This window comes from Capra hircus, chromosome 19, assembly GCF_001704415.2.
Source record: "Capra hircus breed San Clemente chromosome 19, ASM170441v1, whole genome shotgun sequence".
Lineage (NCBI taxonomy): Eukaryota > Metazoa > Chordata > Mammalia > Artiodactyla > Bovidae > Capra > Capra hircus.
Window position 1 is genome coordinate 50,188,342 of NC_030826.1, and position 18,603 is coordinate 50,206,944.

The 18,603-nt window shown below is 60.9% G+C and overlaps 3 protein-coding genes across 13 annotated transcripts; 2 read left to right on the plus strand and 1 right to left on the minus strand.

Moving 5' to 3' along the window:
- On the plus strand, window positions 361-7,119 carry DUS1L (dihydrouridine synthase 1 like). 5 transcript variants are annotated; one of them, XM_018065423.1, is made up of 14 exons: window positions 361-609; window positions 1,201-1,694; window positions 2,334-2,442; window positions 2,959-3,009; window positions 3,403-3,515; window positions 3,971-4,053; window positions 4,257-4,360; window positions 4,555-4,699; window positions 4,942-5,038; window positions 5,115-5,203; window positions 5,647-5,792; window positions 6,257-6,294; window positions 6,550-6,625; window positions 6,726-7,119. In XM_018065423.1, exons 2-14 carry the CDS (start codon window positions 1,458-1,460, stop codon window positions 6,863-6,865), a joined length of 1,428 nt encoding a protein of 475 aa, XP_017920912.1. In that variant the 5' UTR covers window positions 361-609; window positions 1,201-1,457; the 3' UTR covers window positions 6,866-7,119. The 5 variants fall into 5 exon arrangements, with proteins under 5 accessions (XP_017920912.1, XP_005694098.1, XP_013827626.1 ...); XM_005694041.2 differs by having other exon boundaries at window positions 361-605; XM_013972172.2 differs by having other exon boundaries at window positions 361-605; window positions 4,555-4,660.
- On the minus strand, window positions 7,318-12,548 carry GPS1 (G protein pathway suppressor 1). 7 transcript variants are annotated; one of them, XM_018065415.1, is made up of 14 exons: window positions 12,456-12,546; window positions 11,490-11,582; window positions 10,776-10,957; window positions 10,172-10,462; window positions 9,915-10,050; window positions 9,749-9,826; window positions 9,511-9,571; window positions 8,989-9,074; window positions 8,685-8,779; window positions 8,470-8,575; window positions 8,302-8,382; window positions 8,081-8,218; window positions 7,876-8,010; window positions 7,318-7,793 (listed from the first exon to the last, which is right to left on the minus strand). In XM_018065415.1, the coding sequence occupies exons 1-14, from the start codon at window positions 12,486-12,488 to the stop codon at window positions 7,719-7,721; spliced, it is 1,590 nt and encodes a 529-aa protein (XP_017920904.1). In that variant the 5' UTR covers window positions 12,489-12,546; the 3' UTR covers window positions 7,318-7,718. The 7 variants fall into 7 exon arrangements, with proteins under 7 accessions (XP_017920904.1, XP_017920910.1, XP_017920908.1 ...); XM_018065421.1 differs by lacking the exon at window positions 12,456-12,546 and adding an exon at window positions 12,085-12,453 and having other exon boundaries at window positions 9,511-9,568; window positions 10,172-10,336; XM_018065419.1 differs by lacking the exon at window positions 12,456-12,546 and adding an exon at window positions 12,085-12,453 and having other exon boundaries at window positions 10,172-10,336.
- RFNG (RFNG O-fucosylpeptide 3-beta-N-acetylglucosaminyltransferase) lies at window positions 12,576-16,666 on the plus strand. The gene is made up of 8 exons (XM_005694380.3): window positions 12,576-12,909; window positions 13,448-13,496; window positions 14,043-14,145; window positions 14,255-14,408; window positions 14,702-14,790; window positions 14,897-15,062; window positions 15,634-15,719; window positions 15,793-16,666. The coding sequence occupies exons 1-8, from the start codon at window positions 12,628-12,630 to the stop codon at window positions 15,872-15,874; spliced, it is 1,011 nt and encodes a 336-aa protein (XP_005694437.2). The 5' UTR covers window positions 12,576-12,627; the 3' UTR covers window positions 15,875-16,666.

Sequence of the window (18,603 nt, forward strand, 5' to 3'; positions counted from 1 at the left end):
TTGCTTTCCGAAATAAAACAGAGATTTTTGGTCCTTCGAAGATCTTTATGAGATTCCGCGTGGGGGCCGGAGAGAGGACTTCAGCCCCGAGCATCTGCTGGGGAGGGCGGGAGCTCGGGTACGGTGGCACCGGGCGATAACCAGCCCCCGCAAGCGAGGGGAGAGTCCCGGCGGCCCCTGTCCGGCCCTACCGCTGCGAAACTGCGCCGCCGCGCCGGGAGGAGTGGACTTCTAGTCTACGACCCCGACTCCGCACACCGCCCCTCCGCCGCGCGGCGGGCCCTTCAGCAGCCGGGCGCGGTTTCCCGGGAATGCGTTTCTCGCAGCACCGCGGGCCGCCCGGAACGGCCTGGCGGAGCACCTCCCGGCGGCCCCAGCGCGGAGCCCTGGGCCCGGCGGCGGCCGGGTGGCGGCCCCAGCGTGGCGGTCTCAAGTCGCGCTGCGAGCCCAGGAGCCTCACTCGGCGGTACCCTAGCCGCATCCCCGGAGCTCCCGGTGGGACCCCTAGCGGGCCCCTGGCTATTACCCCCTGTTCCGAAGGGCCCAGCTGCGTAGAGAGGAGCCGCGACCCGGTTCGGGCGCCCAGGTGGCTCGGCTCCGCCCAGGTAGGTAGGTACCCTTCAGGTTTGACCCGCGGTTCTCTGGGGCCCCGGGGCTCTTCCTTCGGGTGGAGGTGGAAGGCCCCGCGCTCGGCGCCTCGTGTCCAGGCCTCTGTGGGCATCATCTTGATTTTTACATGTAGCTTCACAGTTCCCGAAAATATACCCACAGCTGGGCGCTTAGGCAGTTGTTAAGCCGATGACCCTGCTTAATAACTCCCAAAGTAGTACAGGAGGTGGGTGTTCTCTGACAGTGAGCCCCTCGTCACGATCTGTTCCTTTGGGGTTTCGATTGTAAGCCTCAGGCTACCTACTACCTGTTAAGTCACTGTAGGGAACGGTATCTCTGATAAGGTCGGCCAGGCATAGGTAAAATAAGCCAGAGGGAACGTCCTCATAGTGCTTTTATACATCTGACACCCAGAGGAGGGCAGAGTGTCCAGGTGACTGCCCTGCGCCCCTTGGTGGGGTCGCCACAGGGTGGTCCTGCCTTGGTGGGGGTCTCCAGGTCTTGTGGGTTGTAGCTGCCTTTTGTGATGGCCTCCCCTGGGCAAAACACTGACAGGACCTCACTCACTGTTCCATTTATTCTTCATGCCAGTCCTGCCAGGCAGACATCTTAATCCCGCTAAGAAGTGAGAGGTTAAAGCGCAGAAAGTTTGAGTAACCTGTCCACGGTCTCCACTGGAAGGCGATGGCAATGAGGCGTCAGTTCCTGTCCTGCATCAGCCGACACCCTTAGCACCTGCATTTGTGACCGTCAGGCAGCGCTAGAGCAGCCTTGAGGGGGTCACCTCCTGCACCTGCGCTCCACTGGCTGCGGCTGAGCCCGTGGTCTTGCCCTTCAGTGTGGAGGCAATGCCAAAGCTGGAAGGCTTCGAGTTCTGGAGCCGCACCCTTCGGGGGGCCCGCCACGTGGTGGCCCCCATGGTGGACCAAAGCGAGCTGGCCTGGAGGCTGCTGAGCCGCCGACACGGGGCCCAACTGTGCTACACACCCATGCTGCATGCCCAGGTTTTTGTCCGTGATGCCAACTACCGCAAGGAGAACCTGTACTGCGATGTGTGCCCCGAGGACCGGCCTCTCATTGTACAGGTTAGCGGCCCAGCCTCCAACGCTGGCCGAGAACCCTTTCCTGGGCCTTTCCAGAAAAGGCTTCCCGGCTTTCCGAGATCAGAGGGGCAACAGCAGGCTGGTTCTTGCAGAGATTGACCTCTCCCCAGTAGCTGCCTCAGACTTTTGGCAAATGGATGGCTTGGGTGCCGTGGAAGATTTACAGGCCCTCCCTCCCGCCCCCTTGACATCACCCCAAGTGCCCCCTCTTTATCAGACAGACAGAACAGCTCTGCTCTTGGCAAAATCAGTGATCCTGGCTTTCTGCTACATCTGGGAGGACTGTGTGAATCTGTAACTTGCCCTGCTGGTGGTATGGGGGTGCATCTTAGCTTGGTCACGTTGCTTTTTGTGTGTGTGTGCCACACTGTGTGACATGTGGGATCTTAGTTCCCCAACCAGAGATTTGAACTCGTGTCCCGTGCAGTGGAAGCATGCCATCTTAACCACTGGACCACCAGGGAAGTCTCTAGCTTGGTCATATTGTAAACATCTAAGATAGGATACCATCCTGCAGTCATCCGCTGGGGCCACACCCTCACTGGGTCACCTATGAACCCCTGGGCAGCCCTCGTACCAGGGCCTGGCTGGGGCTTGTGGCAACTTTCATGTCTCTTCCAGTTCTGTGCCAATGACCCAGAGGTGTTTGTCCAGGCAGCTCTCTTGGCTCAGGACTACTGCGATGCCATCGACCTGAATTTGGGTTGCCCACAGATGATCGCCAAACGAGGTAAGAGTTCCTGTTCTGGGGTTCTGCGTTGAGTACCGGCTTTTGGCTAGGGCAAGGCTTGGAGTGCAGAGATGCCAGGTGTGTGGGTGAGCTGGCTGAGGGCCTGGCCCTTCCTCTGGCAGCTTTCTGACGTCGGCCCTTTCTTTGCTCCTCTCTCTGCAAGGCGGCCCTTCTCGGTCGCTGGGGGTAGGGGGTAAGGTTCACCTGGCCGTCAGGGGCTGGCCACTTCCTCCATGCTCAGGAAGTTGCTGGGCTCCCTCTGAATAAATGTATTTTGCTGAAGAGTCCCTCCTCTACCTTTGTGCTGCCTTGGGCACCAGTGGCCACTGCCCTGGCATCTCAGCCTTTCTCCCTCACTGGCCTGAGGAGTTCCTGGTTGGTCAGAGACCACATGGGGTGGGCACTCAGCTCAGCACCCTTGAGCTCAGGCCGCCGAACTGAAAGAACGTGGCCAGGCAGGTGGAGGCCAGTGTGGATGCAGGGGGAGGGAGCAGAGGCTGTGCTTGTTCCTCGCAGGTCACTATGGCGCCTTCCTGCAGGAGGAGTGGGACCTGCTCCAGAAAATGAGTGAGTTGGCCCTGCGCTGCCCTCGGGGACTTGGGGCCACATTGTGGTTGGGTGGCAAGCCCGAGACAGCCTAGCAGGGCTCAGGAGAGAACAGTAGCTGGCAGAGTCCTCCTGGCGGTGTGCCCTCCCCCTTCCTGCTGTAGAGGGCGGCTGTGAAGTCGCCTGTCCCGTACCTGTTGCCCTCCTTCGAACCAAATAGACTGTACTAGAGGGAGGCATCCTTGCCTGGACCACCTCTTCCAATGTGGTCTGAGGCACAACTCACAGCTCCCTGTTAGCAGTGCGGGGCGTCTGCGGGGCCTGTGTTCTTTTGGGGGCTCAGCCATGGGTCCCCACAGCCTGCTTGAAGGTGGCAGCACAGTTCTCTCAGGAGCCGACTCTGCCCTTCCCCAGTTCTGCTAGCCCACGAAAGGCTTTCTGTTCCTGTCACATGCAAGATCCGCGTCTTCCCAGAGATTGATAAGACCGTGAGATATGCCCAGATGCTGGAAAAGGCTGGCTGCCAGGTGAGGACTGTGGGCTTCCAGGGCTCCATACTGCTTCCGAACCTCCAAAAACGCCCCTTGAGGGCTTGCCCCTGGGATGGGCGGGAATCAGTGACCTTTAGGTGAGGCCTGATGCAGGCAGCGAAGTCCCATGCTTGCGTCCAAGAGGCCAGTATTGCCTAGGGGTGGTGCTGGGCCTGAAGCACCTGGGGTCAGGCTGGTGCTTGTTCCTCCCTCACACCTTTAACCTTGGCAGCAGGAGTGTTGCCACTGCGGAGAGGACTGGCCCTTGAAAGGACAGAAGGACAGCTCTGACATGGGAGTCCTAGGCAGCACTCCCAGGGCGTCAGCTGGCCCAAGTGTGGCCCAGAGGAGTGAGGGAAGCCGATGCCCGCAAAGCCAAAGGCAGGGGGTACGCTGGAGTGTTGGGGGCTGCAGTTGCAAGTGGAGCTGAACCAGGTGCTCCTATGCTCTAGTTGCTGACTGTCCACGGGCGCACCAAGGAGCAGAAGGGGCCCCTGTCAGGCACCGCGTCCTGGGAGCACATCAAGGCTGTGCGGTGAGTGGACACAGAGTGAACCCAGGGCGGGGAGACAGCCTAGCCCTCAGGCGAGGCCCTCAGCCCTCTGGGCACGAGATGAGGGCACAGGGCCTGAGGGTGAGCAGCACAGTGGGAGGATGGAGTTTGGGGGCCTGGTACTGCCCCCAGGGTTGGGCGAAACAGCATCCTTCTGAGCATCTGCTCGTCCTGTTCCCTGACAGGAAGGCGGTGGCCATACCTGTGTTCGCCAACGGGAACATCCAGTGCCTGCGGGACGTGGAGCGCTGCATCCAGGACACAGGGGTACAAGGAGTCATGAGTGCAGGTGAGGCTGTGCCCTCGCCTGCAGCTGGTCCACCGTCAGGTGCTGGAGGGGTCTATCCACATCGTGGCACCACTGGCCCAGCTGAGGAGCCTCCATCTGCCTGACTGGCCAGCACTCTCAGGCCAGTGGCCAGCCTTGCCCCGGGGATGGCCAGGCATGGGGGCCCCTGAGCCTTGCGTCACCTTCCCCTGCAGAGGGAAACCTGCACAACCCTGCCCTGTTCGAGGGCCGCAGCCCCGCCGTGTGGGAGCTGGCCGAGGAGTACCTGGACATCGTGCGGCAGCACCCCTGCCCCCTCTCGTACGTCCGGGCCCATCTCTTTAAGCTGTGGCACCACACGTGAGTCAACTCCCATGGCAGAGGCTGTCTGATCGAGCCTTGCCTGGGGCCTTCGCGGTTTTTAAGACGAGCTGTCCACATTCACAAAACCCCCACCTGCTACCAGGTCAGGTCTGGGAGGACCACAGTGACGTGGTGAGGTTGGGTGGGAGGAGAGATTGTGCCCCTCTGTGCCCAAGGCTCAGGGTCAGCAGTTGGGAGGTGGGGGCTGAGCTGGCTCTCTGATGGGGCGTCTGTATCAGGCTGCAGGTGCATCAGCAGCTTCGAGAGGAGCTCGCCAAAGTGAAGACCCTGGAGGGCATTGCTGCAGTGAGCCAGGAGCTGAAGCTGCGGTGTCAGGTAGGTGCTGGGCCACCGTGTGGTGGGAGAGACTTGGTCTCGGGCCTCTTACTGAGGGCCCTCTGGGCTTTTCCAGGAGGATATATCCAGGCAGAAGGAGGGAGAGAAGCCTTCAGGAGGCTTGCCTTTTTTTCACTGGATCTGCCAGCCTTACTTCCGGCCAGGGTGAGCCTCCTGCACATGGGCTGACCTGGGTGGGAGATGTTACACGGAGGAGGGGATTCTTCTGCCTGCTGCCCAGCCTTGGTGGGCCTGTTGGAGGCTCAGCTCCATCCCTTGGCAACTAGGGGCCTCCTTCCTTGTAAGCCTGTGCTGTTTTATTTAAATCGCTTTTTCCATAGGAGGCTTCTCTAAGGTTCTCTGACCCTGAGTGGATTTGTCCTGGGATCAGCTAGACCCTCTCTAGCTTCGTCTGGACTTTCTGAAGTGAGGCTGGGCTGTCATCTGTAGCCACAGCCCTACCCAGGGTTCAGACACTGGTGTCCCAGCCTCCGTGCCAGCTGCTCGGGCCTTAGCAGAGTTGCACATGCATCCTCATCTAGGGACTGTGGCTGGTGGGCTGCCTCTCATGGGTGTCCCTCAGCTCTGCCCATCATCCCCACTTTCAGGCCCAAGGAGGGGAGCAAGGAGAATGGAGGTGCCCGCAGCAAGCGGGCCCTGGAGGAGGAGGAGGGCACCACGGATGTCTTATCCAAGAACAAGCAGAAGAAGCAGCTAAGGAACCCCCACAAGACCTTTGACCCCTCACTGAAGCGTAAGTGGCTCCCACCACTGGAGTCTGGGGAAAAGGCCAGCCCCTAACAGGTCCCCCAGGGTCGGGTGGCTCTGCTGCTTCCTAAGCTGTGGGTGGGCAGTACAGCAGGAAGGGCCCTGCAGCCCCCAAGGAGACTGGTGGGTTCCCCGAGGCCACAGCCAGCCAGCCAGCCATCCTGCCTGCCACAGTCCCTCAGCTGTTGCCCTAAGCAGCTCGAGAGGCAGGAGTAGTGCTAGGGGCTGCCGTACCCAGGAAGGATCTTCAGGTGGGAGGCACACAGCACGGGGCATGGAACCCATGGGTCCTGGGTGGGTGGGATGAGGTTTCCCAGCAGGACCACATATGCTGTGTCCTCTGCCCGCCCTAAGGGAGCAGGGACGCCTATCCAGGGCTACATGTGAGAGGTGGCAGTGGTGGGTGGCCTCGCCTAGTTCAAACAGCGCCTCCTTTTGCTCTTTTCTCAGCAAAATACGCAAAGTGTGATCAGTGTGGAAACCCAAAGGTGAGTCCGTCTGTCCTGGCTGTTAACACCTAGGGCAGGGCCCAGCCCCAGGATGGGTGGGGACCTGATGGGCAGTCCTTTTTCTGTCTGTGCTGGTGGAAGTCAGGCCACAGCCCATAGTAGGGGGGGCTTTCCTGTAAAGTAGCTGTGCCTGGCCTCAGGACAGCTCTTCCATGCTCCTGGCTACTCACTCAGGCTACAGGGTGGCCAAGGAACGGGTATTAGCCCCTGGCTCACAAGCTTTTCTGTGTCCAGGGCAACAGGTGTGTGTTTAACCTATGCCGGGGCTGCTGCAAGAAGCGAGCTTTCAAAGAGACCGCTGATTGCCCAGGTGAGGAGCGCCTGCCGCCATCAGCACCACCCGGTTCCCCAGTGGGCAGTGGAGCCTCAGCCTCCTGAGCCCCATTTCCCTCCTCCTGCCCCTCTGCCAGGTCACGGACTGCTTTTTAAAACCAAATTGGAGAGGTCTCTGGCCTGGAAGGGTGCCCAGCCACGGCTGCAGGAACCACAGCAGGCTGGGCCTGGAGAACCAGGTGGCTTCCCTGAGGTTGTGGGCAGTGCCCTTGCCTAAAAAGGGCAGCTATAGTCCCATGTGCCACCCCCTCAGGCCTGCTGCTGAAGCCTCAACCCACGTCCCACTTAAAGAAACGCCTTTACTCAGGGAACCTCCTGCTACTTCACACGGAAGGACAAGCTGGTCTTCCCTTCGGCCCATGCTGGGGGCCCGGAGATGCTGCACCGAGGAGCAGGCTCCCAGGCTGGACCTGCCCATCCTCACAGCCCGCGTGTGTTCAAGATGAACAATAAACCATTTCAAAGATGGGACGTTTTTGATACCTGAATATTGAGGCCAGTAAGGGCTGACCTTAGAACAGGGGAAGTGGGCAAGGCACCGCCTGCCTTCATCTTCTTAGCCATGGAGACCTGCCTAACGGAGGGCCACACGCTGACCTCGGCCCTGCAAAGCCAAGTAGAGTGTGAGGAAGGGGGCCCCACAGAGACAGGAAGGAGTGGTGCCAGGGGCTGTTCTCAGGCTGCCCTTTAATGGACTAAGATTCAACAACGCTGCAACCTCAAACGATGTGTCCACATGGAGGCTGGGAGGCCGCGCTGCCAGGTGGGGGGCCCAGGTGCCATGTGGGTGAGCCCTGTCAGCTTCTCCTTCAAGAAAGCCCACCTCCTCCCCAGGGCCCCTGACAAGGTGCAGCAAGGGGGAGGGGCCATGAGAGTCTGGGCACATGGAAGCCCAGGCGGGGGCACCGAGGACTAGTGTCATCTGCAGCCAGACCCCTGCAGGTGGGCCACAGGCAACACCTCCGGAGGTGCCGCTGGAGCAGATGAGAGGCCCAGGAGTCCGAGGGTGGGGGTGGGCAGGGTGGGCAGGGTGGGGGGTGCGCAGACCATCCTGGAGACAGAGGTTGCTCTTACATGTTGGTGCTCATCCGGGACTGGCTGTTGGCCGGTGTCAGCTCCCCTTGGCTCCCTTCCCGGGGAGGGGACTGCAGTGGACACAAAGGCTCAGACCAGGAAGATGTGTGCACCCATCCCAACCCCCAGTCCCAGGGCTGTCCCTGCCCACACCTTGACATGGATCTGGTTGCGCAGAACGGCCGCCCGTAGGATCATGGCTTTGGCACGGCGCTGGAACTCCTTGCCCATCAGCAGAGACTTCTCAAAGGTGGTGCTGCGTTGATCTACGTCCCGGGCATACAGGATCTGTGGAGGTGCAAGGTTCAGTGGGGCCCAAGGTCCCCCTCCTGCACCCCACGGCCCTGAGTCCGGCCACCTTGCTGTGGGAGTCGATGCGGGCGTTGATGAGTCCTTCCAGGATGAGCTGCGTCAACTCATCCTCCAGCGCCGCTACTGTGGTGTTGAAGGCTGTGGCCATCTTGCGCATGTCAGCTGACACGTAGGGGCTGAAATACTGCAGAGCAGAGGGGACATGAGTTACCCAAAGATGCCTTCGTAGCGACCTGCCTTGGCCTCAGCCTCCACCAGAATGCTCACCTGAATGAGGGCCCGGTTGCGAATCTGCGTGTACAGGGTCCTGACGTGGGGAGCCAGGTACATGTCTAGCAGCAGATTGTCCTGGGGAGGACAGCCAATCAGGGACAGCTTGCCCCAGGCCTTCTGAACTTGCCCACCCTCCCAGCCAGGCCAGGCCAGGCCCCTCACCTTCATCTCATCCAGCATCTTCAGGCACGAGGCATACTTGGACTCGTAGAATTTGAAGATAATGTCCCGAACCTGTGGCTCCAGCTCCAAGAACAACTTGAAGGAGCTGCAGATGCCAGATTCCTCAGAGCTGGCCCTGCCCACCCACCCGCCCTGGAGGCAGCCGGGGGCACAGGAGCGGGGCTGCAGGGCCCAGCACCCCACCCTCCACCCACCTGCTGGAGATGACGTTGCGCTGCAGCTCCTGCCGATCAAAGGTGGCCAAAGCGCACAAGCCGCCGTACACGGCCACGTTACTGGCGGAGAGCAGCTGCGGAGCAAGGGAGGTGATCAGAGGCCTGGGGCCAGCGGCAGGCGGCACGGAAGTCTGGGCCAGGCCCACCCCAGCTCACCCATCGGCCCCTCAGAATGCCCAGGACCTCATGAGGATAAGCCCCCAACAGAGAGCCCAACTCTTGAGCCCTCAGCCTGCTTCCCAAGTCCCAGTGAGGTCTCCCCAGACACCCTCACGCCCCTCACCTCAGGGAAGTCGCAGTGGTCGAAGGAAGCCAGCAGAAAGCACTTGGCAGCCTGCTTGTACTTGCGCGCTGCCAACTCAGCCAAGCCTGGGGGGCAGCAGGGGGAGGAAGGATGAAGCCCAGAGGAAGCTGCCCATCAACAGGCGCACCTGGGACAGAAACGCTGGCGAGGGAGAGGTAACCTCATCGGCCAGCATCAGCAGCTTTCTGGGAGAGCAAGGCACCCAAGGAGGCCGAGCAGCTGCTGTTACTACTGCAAAGGGCACCCAAGCTGTTCAGCTGACAGGATGGGAATAGTGGTGAAGGGGGGGACGGGGATGGAAGTGGGGGTAACCATCCAGGATGGCAGCTATCAGAAGGCAATGCCTCTACCCCCAACCACGGGTTACTACCCCCGACCTCCCCGAGGGGGCCGTGAGTCGGGCAAGTGTCAGGTGTGTGCAGCGCAGGTTTGGGGCTTGTGTGCTTCCTGGGCTGGGGTCAGTTGGGGTGCCCTCCTGCCCCTATGCCCCAGGGTCCTTACCTGCCGCACACTTGAGCTTGGTGAGGATGGCCTGAGTCTGGGTGTCACGCTCCCCACGCTGCTGCAGAAGGTGGCACAAGTGAGCGACCCATGCCCTCCATACCCGCATCAACTCCCAGGCACCCAGTTCCAGCCTAAGAGGAGCAGAGGCAGACTCCAGGAGGATGGGGCCCACCAGGGTCAGTAGTAGTCAGGGCTCCTGGATCAGGGTTTGAGGGATGGAGAGCTATCTTTTTACCTCGGCGATTTCCGGGGTGGATTCTGCCTTGCTGACGTAGCTTAGCACATGAGACCAATTCTGCAAGTAGACACTGACCTGGCAGGCAGATGGGATGCACTCAGCCTGGGCGCCCCCTCCTGGCCCACTGGCATTGCTGCCCCATGGCCACCCACCCTGGGCCCACCTTGATGACATTGAGGCACATGTTAATGACATGCTTGGCGCTGGTGCAGTAGTCCCGGGCCCGGGAGTAACACTTGAGGGCATTGCTGAGATCCCCACAGTCCAGATAGTGGTCACCCAGGTCATCATGTCCACGCCTGTGGGTCCAGGCACAAGTGGTCGTTGGCTGGGCCATAGGACTGGCTGTCCAAACCCCAACTCCAAGGGCACACCTGAAGCTCTCTTGATGAAGCCCACCTCCCAGCCCCCTGGGCATACCTGATGCTCTCCTTGATAGAATTGCCCTTGTAGTTCTTCAGATCTGTGTCCAACTTCTCCAGCTTCAGCAAGGCCTTCTTTCTCGTGGCCTCCACCCAAGCTGTGTCCAAGGGTGGGGGCTCCACGCCACTCTCAGGGATGGCATCAGGCGCATTCTGCAGCTCCCTGAGGGAGGACCTGGCCATCAGGGGCCCACGTGCAGGGGGGGCGGGTGCCTCCCAGCGGCCCTCACCCCCATCGGGAGAGCGCCCAGTTGGCACAGGGGCAGCTGTGACAGCAGGAGCCCGCAGCCTGGCGGGAAAGCCCAGCAAGAAATAAGTCACACAGCTGTGCCGAGAAGCAAGAAGTTGCCGTCTCCACAGGCTCTGCCCGGTGTCAGAACTGCACACGCGCGTGCAGATGTGGAGAGAGCCTGAATGCTCAGCAGGGAGAGTGAGAATCTCGCCCATTGAGCCATTCCCCACCCCCTCCTGGCTTTTCAACAAGAAAGCCAGATCACTGTGTTCTGGAGCCAAATGCTGCAGGAACACAAGAAAGGCCCCTGCCTGGGCTGGCCATACACTACACCCTGTCCCTGCCCCACCTTGCTGAGCCCTGGCCTCACCTGGCAGCCTCTGAGAGCTTGCGGTGGATCTCCTCATACATGTCCACATTGAAAGTTCTCTGCACAAAGGACAGGGCCATCTTCAGGGCCTCCACTCGCAGAGGGGGGCAATGGTCAGCAATGAACTGCAGTCGCTCGATACGCATCAGGCCGCTATAGCTGGCCGCATACTGCTCCAGATCCTGGGGGCAGAGGTGGATTGTGCAAGCTGGGACCCTGGACCCCAAGCCCCCGCCAGTGGATCAGGAGCCAGGATATGTGGACACCAAATCAACCACTGTCTGGGGTCCGAGGAAAGACCACTCAGGATGGGCCAGTGCACGGGCCTGGAGTAAAGCTCTGCCCTGGGGGTGAATGGTCACAGCCATGTGGGTGAGCAATGAGGAGGCAGGGCTTCCCAAGGTGGGCCCAAGGAAGACCTGTCCTCACAATGAGACTTGACCTTCAGGGGCCTGGCACAAGGTGCTTCTCCATGTGGGGGAGGAGAAGCTGCAGGGTCTGGAGAAGGCCAGCAACCCATTAAAGCGGGCAACTAGATATTTTAGTCCATTTGGTGGCAGAGTCAGACACGACTGAGCAACCGAACAACAGAGTCTAAAGGTTTCTGAGTTAGAAAAAGATGTGGTCAGGGAGCCTAGCCTGGACTTTCCGGCAGGACTGACACTCCAACCAGCCCCTGACCCACCCCGGAGGAGAGCCCGCCAGACTCCATACCAGGGTGGGGTTCTCCACCACGTAGTTGACATCGGGCGCATTCTGCGGGTCCTCCTGGGGGTCCACGTCAATCTGCATGGGCTCCACGGCCCCCTGCAACACGGGCAGTCACCTTGGCACCTTGAGGAGGAGAAGCCCAGGGAGGGCGAGAGGCCCTCACTGTGCCCAGCTCAGCTCTGCCCGCCATCTCCCAGGCGGGCGGGATTCTGTCCCAAGACCTTCCCCACTGCCCACCAAGTCCCGCGCCGCCACACCAGGGATGGGGTTCCTGGCCAGACTGTTGGCTCAAGAGCTGAACGCTCGGCCGGACCATGATGGCCCATCTCTGGAGCGGGAACCAGATGCCGGAGGACCACTGCCCAGGGACCCCCAAGGGTCGCTACGCGCTCCCAGCCACCATCCTGACAGCAGCCTCCTCCAAGCCACGGGCGGCCTCGACCCCGGCGCGGCCGAGCAGCCGGAGCCGCAGCGCCGGGCGAGTCCCGCGGCTGGACCGGGCCGCAGTCGCGGCCGGGAGGCGGGAGTGGGGCACCTGGGCGCCCTGCGCAGCCCGGCGGGCGGGCGGGCTGGTCCCGGCCCCTGTCCTGGAAGGTACCTCATAAAGCAGCGTACAGGCCGACAGGCTGGCGCTCAGGCTGAAGTCCCCGGCCGTGCCCGGCAGGAAGAGCTCTGACCTACCGCTGGGAGGGGTGCAGTGCACATCTGCCACTGACGACGCGGCCGCGCGGGGGGCCGGGCCACCCTGCATTCTGTCCTGACTCTCTGCACCCCCCGACCCTGACACAGAGCTGGCTGGCTGCTGAAGGAGAGAGAGCGTTAGCGCGCCGGGCCTGCCGGGGCCGACGGGAGGGACGCTGCGGCCGGAGGCCGGGCGCGAGAAGGACGCCGCGCGAGGGGCGCGCACGGCCGGCCCCGCTCCGGCCCGGCGGAGGGGACGCGGAGGGGCCGCCGGCCGCGGCTCGTTACCTGCAAGTTAAACACCTGAACCGGCAGCGGCATCTTCGCCCACCCCGCCGCGGCGCACCGTCCACTTCCGGGGCAGCGCGGTCGCGATTTCCGGGTCGCGGCGTGGGCGGGGTGGCTCTTAAAGGGGCCGCGGCGCGCCTGGCCGGGCGGTGCCCGCGGGTCCCGCGGCCGCATGAGCCGCGCGCGGGGGGCGCTTTGCCGGGCCTGCCTCGCGCTGGCCGCGGCCCTGGGTGCGCTGCTGCTTTTGCCGTTGCCCCGCGCGCCTGCGCCCGCGCCAGCCCCGACCCGGGCCCTGGCCCCCGGCTCCGGCCCGCGCGCGCCCCCTGCCCGGCCCGCCACCGCCCCCCGCCTGCGGCCCGAAGACGTCTTCGTCGCAGTCAAGACCACCCGAAAAAACCACGGGCCGCGCTTGGGGCTACTGCTGCGCACTTGGATCTCCCGGGCCCGACGGCAGGTGGGTCTCGCCCGGGGACCCCGCCGACTCCGGAACCCCCGCTGACTCGGGACACCATCCCCCCCCAGCCCCCGCCTCTGGCAAACTCGCACGCCCTGAGATCCCCGCTCCTTCATCCTCAAACTTGCATCCTGCCCTGGACCCCACCCAGGATCCACCCCAAGACCCCCTACCCACAGATGTGTCCCCAACATGGCTGTCAGGCCCCAGGCCTGAGAACGCAGGGACCCAGGACCCCCAGTGCCCACCCTCTCCTGCCCCTTCTCAGGCTCTAGTCTTGAGTGGGTTCTCCCAGCTGACACTGGGCTGAGACCCCAGAAACTCCTCCAGCAAGAGCAAGCCTGGCCCTGGCAGCACTGGGGATGCTGCAGGTAGAGCAGGCTGTCCCTGGTTCACCACCCTCCCTTCTGGATCCCCAAGCCCAGGCTGGCCTGTCCAGGTTCATTCACCCTTGCTCACCAGGCCAAGGCCCTGCCAGGCCCAGAGTCCCTGGGGTGGAGGGCTGCCCCTTGAAACCTCACAGGCCATCTCTCTACAGACGTTTATCTTTACTGACGGGGACGACCCTGACCTACAGCTCCAGGGAGGTGAGTGCCCTCCCCAGCCCAGCCCAGCTGCCGTGTCTGAAGGGTCTCCTCAGCTATCTCTCAGTCCAATGCCACGCAGCCCCCTGCTGTGTACACAGGTCCAGAGAAATTAAGGCACCTGCTTAGGGTCATACAGCTGGTAGAGAACAGAGCCTGGCATCCAGGGTCCACCCTTCCAGCTGCGCTCTGGTTACTGGCTGACTTCCCAGGGCCTCTGGCTGGAGCCACGTCCCCTGAAGAAGGGCCAGCAGGGAACCATGCCTTCCAGGCCTGCCCTGATGGGGATGGTCCAGCCTCTCAGTCCTGTTTCCTGGTGGGTTTGCTTTCATGGGATTCCAAGTGGTTGTCATCTGCCTGGACCTCAGATGGCGGCAACAGGGTCAACTGAGCAAGGCCAAGACAGGACTGTGATTGGGTCCGACATCATGGTCTTGAACAGGACAGGCCTTGTGCCGGCCAGCCAGCGGCATTTAGCCCAACTTTAGTGGGGTGGGCTGGCAGCAGGTCTCACCCCGGCCCTCAAGCTTCCGTTTCTCCAATGGGCAGGTGGCCACGTCATCAACACCAACTGCTCTGCCGTGCACACCCGCCAGGCTCTGTGCTGCAAGATGTCAGTGGAATATGACAAGTTTATTGAGTCCGGACGCAAGTATGTGGTGGCCCAGGGCCAAGGGAGGCTGGGCCCCAACGTGGGTCAGGGGCTTCCCCGCCCCCACCTTCAGGGCCCAGCCTGGCTCCAGACTTCTACACGTTCCCAGGTGGTTCTGCCACGTGGATGATGACAACTATGTGAACCCCAAAGGCCTGCTGCAGCTGCTGTCCACCTTCTCACCCAGCCAGGACATCTACCTGGGGCGGCCCAGCCTGGACCACCCCATCGAGGCTACCGAGAGGATCCAGGGAAGTGGAACCGTGCGTGCTGGGGCGAAGCGGGGAGGGGCAGCTGAGAGTATGGAGACCCCAGCAAGGAAGGGCTGGGGCTGATGCCCAGTCCACCCAGATGGGGTGTTTTGGGAACTGGGGCAAGACAGGAGGGGCTGGAGCCTCAGGCAACTGAGTTGTGGAAGCCCCTGTCTTCTTGTGCCTTGGGGAGCTTCTGCCCCCGGGCCTGGAAGCAGTTAAGGGACAGCTGAAGGACAGTTCTCAGGGTGTCCAGATAAAGAGTTAGGGTGAGGGACCCTGACTAGTGGCTCCCTCCTTTTCAGGTGACCACAGTCAAGTTCTGGTTCGCTACCGGTGGGGCCGGGTTCTGCCTAAGTAGAGGCCTTGCTCTCAAGATGAGCCCATGGGCCAGGTGACGGAGGCGTGGCGGGGGGGAAGCAGGTGCTGGCTGCTGTGGGTTGGGGGTTGGGGTTCCCCAAGGCTGGAGAGTCGCTGACCTGCCCCCCTTTGCTCCCCAGCCTGGGCGGCTTCATGAGCACAGCCGAGCGGGTACGGCTGCCAGACGACTGCACCGTGGGCTACATCGTGGAGGGGCTGCTGGGCGCTCGCCTGCTGCGCAGCTCGCTATTCCACTCCCACCTGGAGAACCTACAGAAGCTGTCACCCGACACCCTGCTCCAGCAGGTAGGCCAGCTGGGCCCCTGCCGCGTCCATGGCCGTCCCTGCACGGGGGCCGTGGCCCCGTGGCTCCCCCCAGCTGAGCAAGGGCTCAGGGAGGGATTCTGGTGAGACAACCGTGGGTCCCAGCATGACAGCAAAGTTTCGTGGACCCTGAATCCAGGCTGCTGGGACCCGGAGTCCCAGCCATGGGGGACCCCCAGGCTCACATGAGGGCCTGTTTGTAAAGAACAGCTGCTGCACCTTCCCAGAGGGCGGCCCTGGGTAGCAGGGCTGGGGACAGTGGTCTGGGCATGACCAGTGTTACAGACCTGGCCCAGGCAGGGGGTTCAGGACCTCTCGCCCCTACACGTGTGCCAGCGGCCTCCCCCAGGTATCTGCTGTGCTGGCCACACCGCTCAGCCCCCATCAGGCCCCATCACCTTTCCATGGTGTTCCTGAGCTTGCCCTAAGAATGCTGACTCCGGGTGGGGCAGTGGGGTCCCTGGAATCCAGGAGGCCAAGCAGCATCTCTGTTTGGGAAACAAGATAGGAGGCGCCGGCCCTGAGAGTGACTCTGCTTCCTCTCCTCCCCCAGGTCACCTTGAGCTACGGGGGACCCGAGAACCCACATAACGTGGTGAACGTGGCTGGGGGCTTCAGCCTGCAGCAGGATCCCACGCGGTGAGTGGGCCGTGGGGAGGAGTGCTAGGGCCAGCGCACCCCTCCCGCAGCCTGACCCCCACTTCCCTCCCAGGTTTAAGTCCATCCACTGCCTTCTCTACCCGGACACGGACTGGTGTCCCGTGCAGAAGCAGAGCGACCTCGCCCCTCGGTGATCCGGAACCCGAAAGCCTGGCTCTGCCCCAGGTGCAAGTGGGCGAACAGTGCTGGAACAGTGCTGCCCCCTCCTGGGCTCAGTTGGCTACTCCAGGCGGCGACGGCCGGGCCCTCATCCAGGGAGATACGGGCGCCCAGCAGGCCCCCCCACAGCCCTGGGCGGGCCCGGGTGACCTGGCGCTGTGGGAGAGGAGGACAGTGCTGGGGGTCTGGGAGGGGGCTGGCATCCGCCTCCCAGGGCTCCATCCTGTTCCCCTCACCTGCGGGAGACAGGCTTCTAGGCCAGGGTGGTGTACGAGATGCTGCCCCCTAGAGGTGACTGCCGGACGCCTTACTTGCTGTTCTCTTGGGATGCCACCCTTCCCACTGGAGCCCAGCCAGGGCCTCTGACTCCACGGGGAACTGCAGGCAAGGCTGCAGACCCTCTGGACAGCTGTGCTCTTGGGTGAAGCTTACTCCTAGCCAGGTTGTCTCCATTCAGAGGCCACCTTCTCTTGGCCGAGAGGTCCTTCCTGAGGGATCTCAAAGACACTTTTCCTCCGCTCTGACTCATTGCTCAGTACTTTCCATCCTTCCCCCGTCCCGGGGGCCGCAAGTCCATGAAACGGCAGGAGCCTTTTGTTTGGGGCCCCCTCTGCAGTGAGACATCCCCATCCCACCAGCTGACCCACACTGACCTTGACAGTGCCTTTCCACAGGAGGAGGGAACAGAACAAGGGGAACCAGCACCTGCCTTCTGGTCTCTCGCACTGCTGTTGCAACAAGTGAATAAAGGCTGGATTGTTACTCTCTGTTGGTTATTGTGTTAATTAACCAGTGACACCTGGCAGCTCAGCTCCAGGCAGGGCCACACAGCATCTATCTCCTTCCCATGAAGGCACTGCCCGAGACCAGCTCCCTCCCAGGCAGATCTGTGTTCCTTACAGCCCTGCCAGCCCAGCTGAGCCTAAAGCTGCCCACTGGGCTCTTTAGTGTGAGCTGAAGAGTATGTGGGGTGTGGAGGTGTGGTTCCTGCAGGGAATGATGCAAGCAAGACAAACCTTGCTCCAGAAGGCAGACTGCCTGTTAAGACTTGCCTTTTCAGCATACTGTGGAACTATGTGTGTGTGTGTGTGTGTGTGTGTGCCAGCATGAACAGACGCACACATGAGTGCGTGTGCCTGTGTGCATGGGTGTCCACACGTGTACTTGCATATATCTGTGAATTGCTGTGTAAATGTGTGTATGTGGGTATGAATGCACGTTGCTGTATACATGTGGGCAGGTGTACGTGCACAGCACAGGCCAGCAACACCCGGTAAGCAGGTTGGAGTCAGCACTCACTGGTGGTCAGGCCAAGCGAGATTACTTGAAGAAGGGTATACAGCAGGTCACCAGGCAGTGTCCATGTGCAGCAGCCACCCCCTAGCATCCTGTTCCCAGATGTGGACTATGTAACAGCCCTCAAGACCTAGACACGCACTGAGCCTGCCAGACCCCAGTCCACTGGGCATCCACAGCACAGAACCAGGACAGCATCAGTTGGACCAAAATGTCCCTCCCCTGGCTGGAGCCACCTCAGGCCTGGATCTCTGGGCGAGGGCCACCTCAGAGGTACAGACTCCTCTCTTACCAGGTCCAGAGGAACAGTCACCCCCAAGCCCCCGAACCACCTCCAAGGAGTAGTGGGACTGGCAGGCATCCCGAGGCTGCAGCATGGTCTGCCAGAATGGGTGGTCCATGTATTGTTCAGACAGAAAAAAGGCTCAAAGAAAACACAAAAATGTTTATGTGTGATTGTTCCTGAAAAAAAATGCAAAATTGGTAAAGATGCTCTTTTCCTCTTCCTTTGTTGTTCAGTTGTTCAGTCATGTCCCACTCTGTGACCCCATGGACTGCAGCATGCCAGGTTCCCCTGTCCTTCACTATCTCCCAAAGTGTGCTCAGATTCACATCCATCAAGTTGGTGATGCATCTGTTTCATCCTCTGCCACCCGCTTCTCCTTTGCCTTCAATCTTTCCCAGCATCAGCGTCTTTTCCAATGAGTCGGCTCTTCACATCAGGTGGCCAAAGTATTGGAACTTCATCATCAGTCCTTCCAATGAATATTCAGGGTTGATTTCCTTGAGGGTTGACTTGTTTTCTCTTCCTATTTTTTGATATTTTACCAGTATCAAAATATGTTGTATGATAGACATACACTATGTATAATCAGAAAAAGTTAAAAGTTTGGTAATTAAGGTTCAGAATTAAATTGTGTGTACTTAGCCCTCCATCTGACATTTTTTTGGAAAACTGTTTACTAAGCATCAGTCCATCCCACATCACTGCATGCCAGAGGAATGATGATCTGCAAAATGAACAAGCTCTCGAGGCTGGAGAGAACCAGGGTGTATAGGATGTAACCGCTGACGCGTATGAGCTTTCTTTGAAGTGAAGTGAAGTGAAGTGAGAGTCGCTCAGTCCTGTCCAACTCTTTGCGACCCCATGGACTATACAATCCATGGAATTCTCCAGGCCACAGTATTGGAGTGAGTAGCTGTTCCCTTCTCCAGGGGATTTTCCCAACCCAGGGATCGAATCCAGGTCTACCTACATTGCAGGCAGATTCTTTTTTGCAGGCAGATTCTTTACCAGCTGAGCCACAAGGGAAGCCCTGAGCTTCCATTGAAAAGAGTCAATCCTCTTTATACTCCGTGTTTCCAAATTCACTCACGTAATAAAACTTATTTGTAACCCTCAAACCAA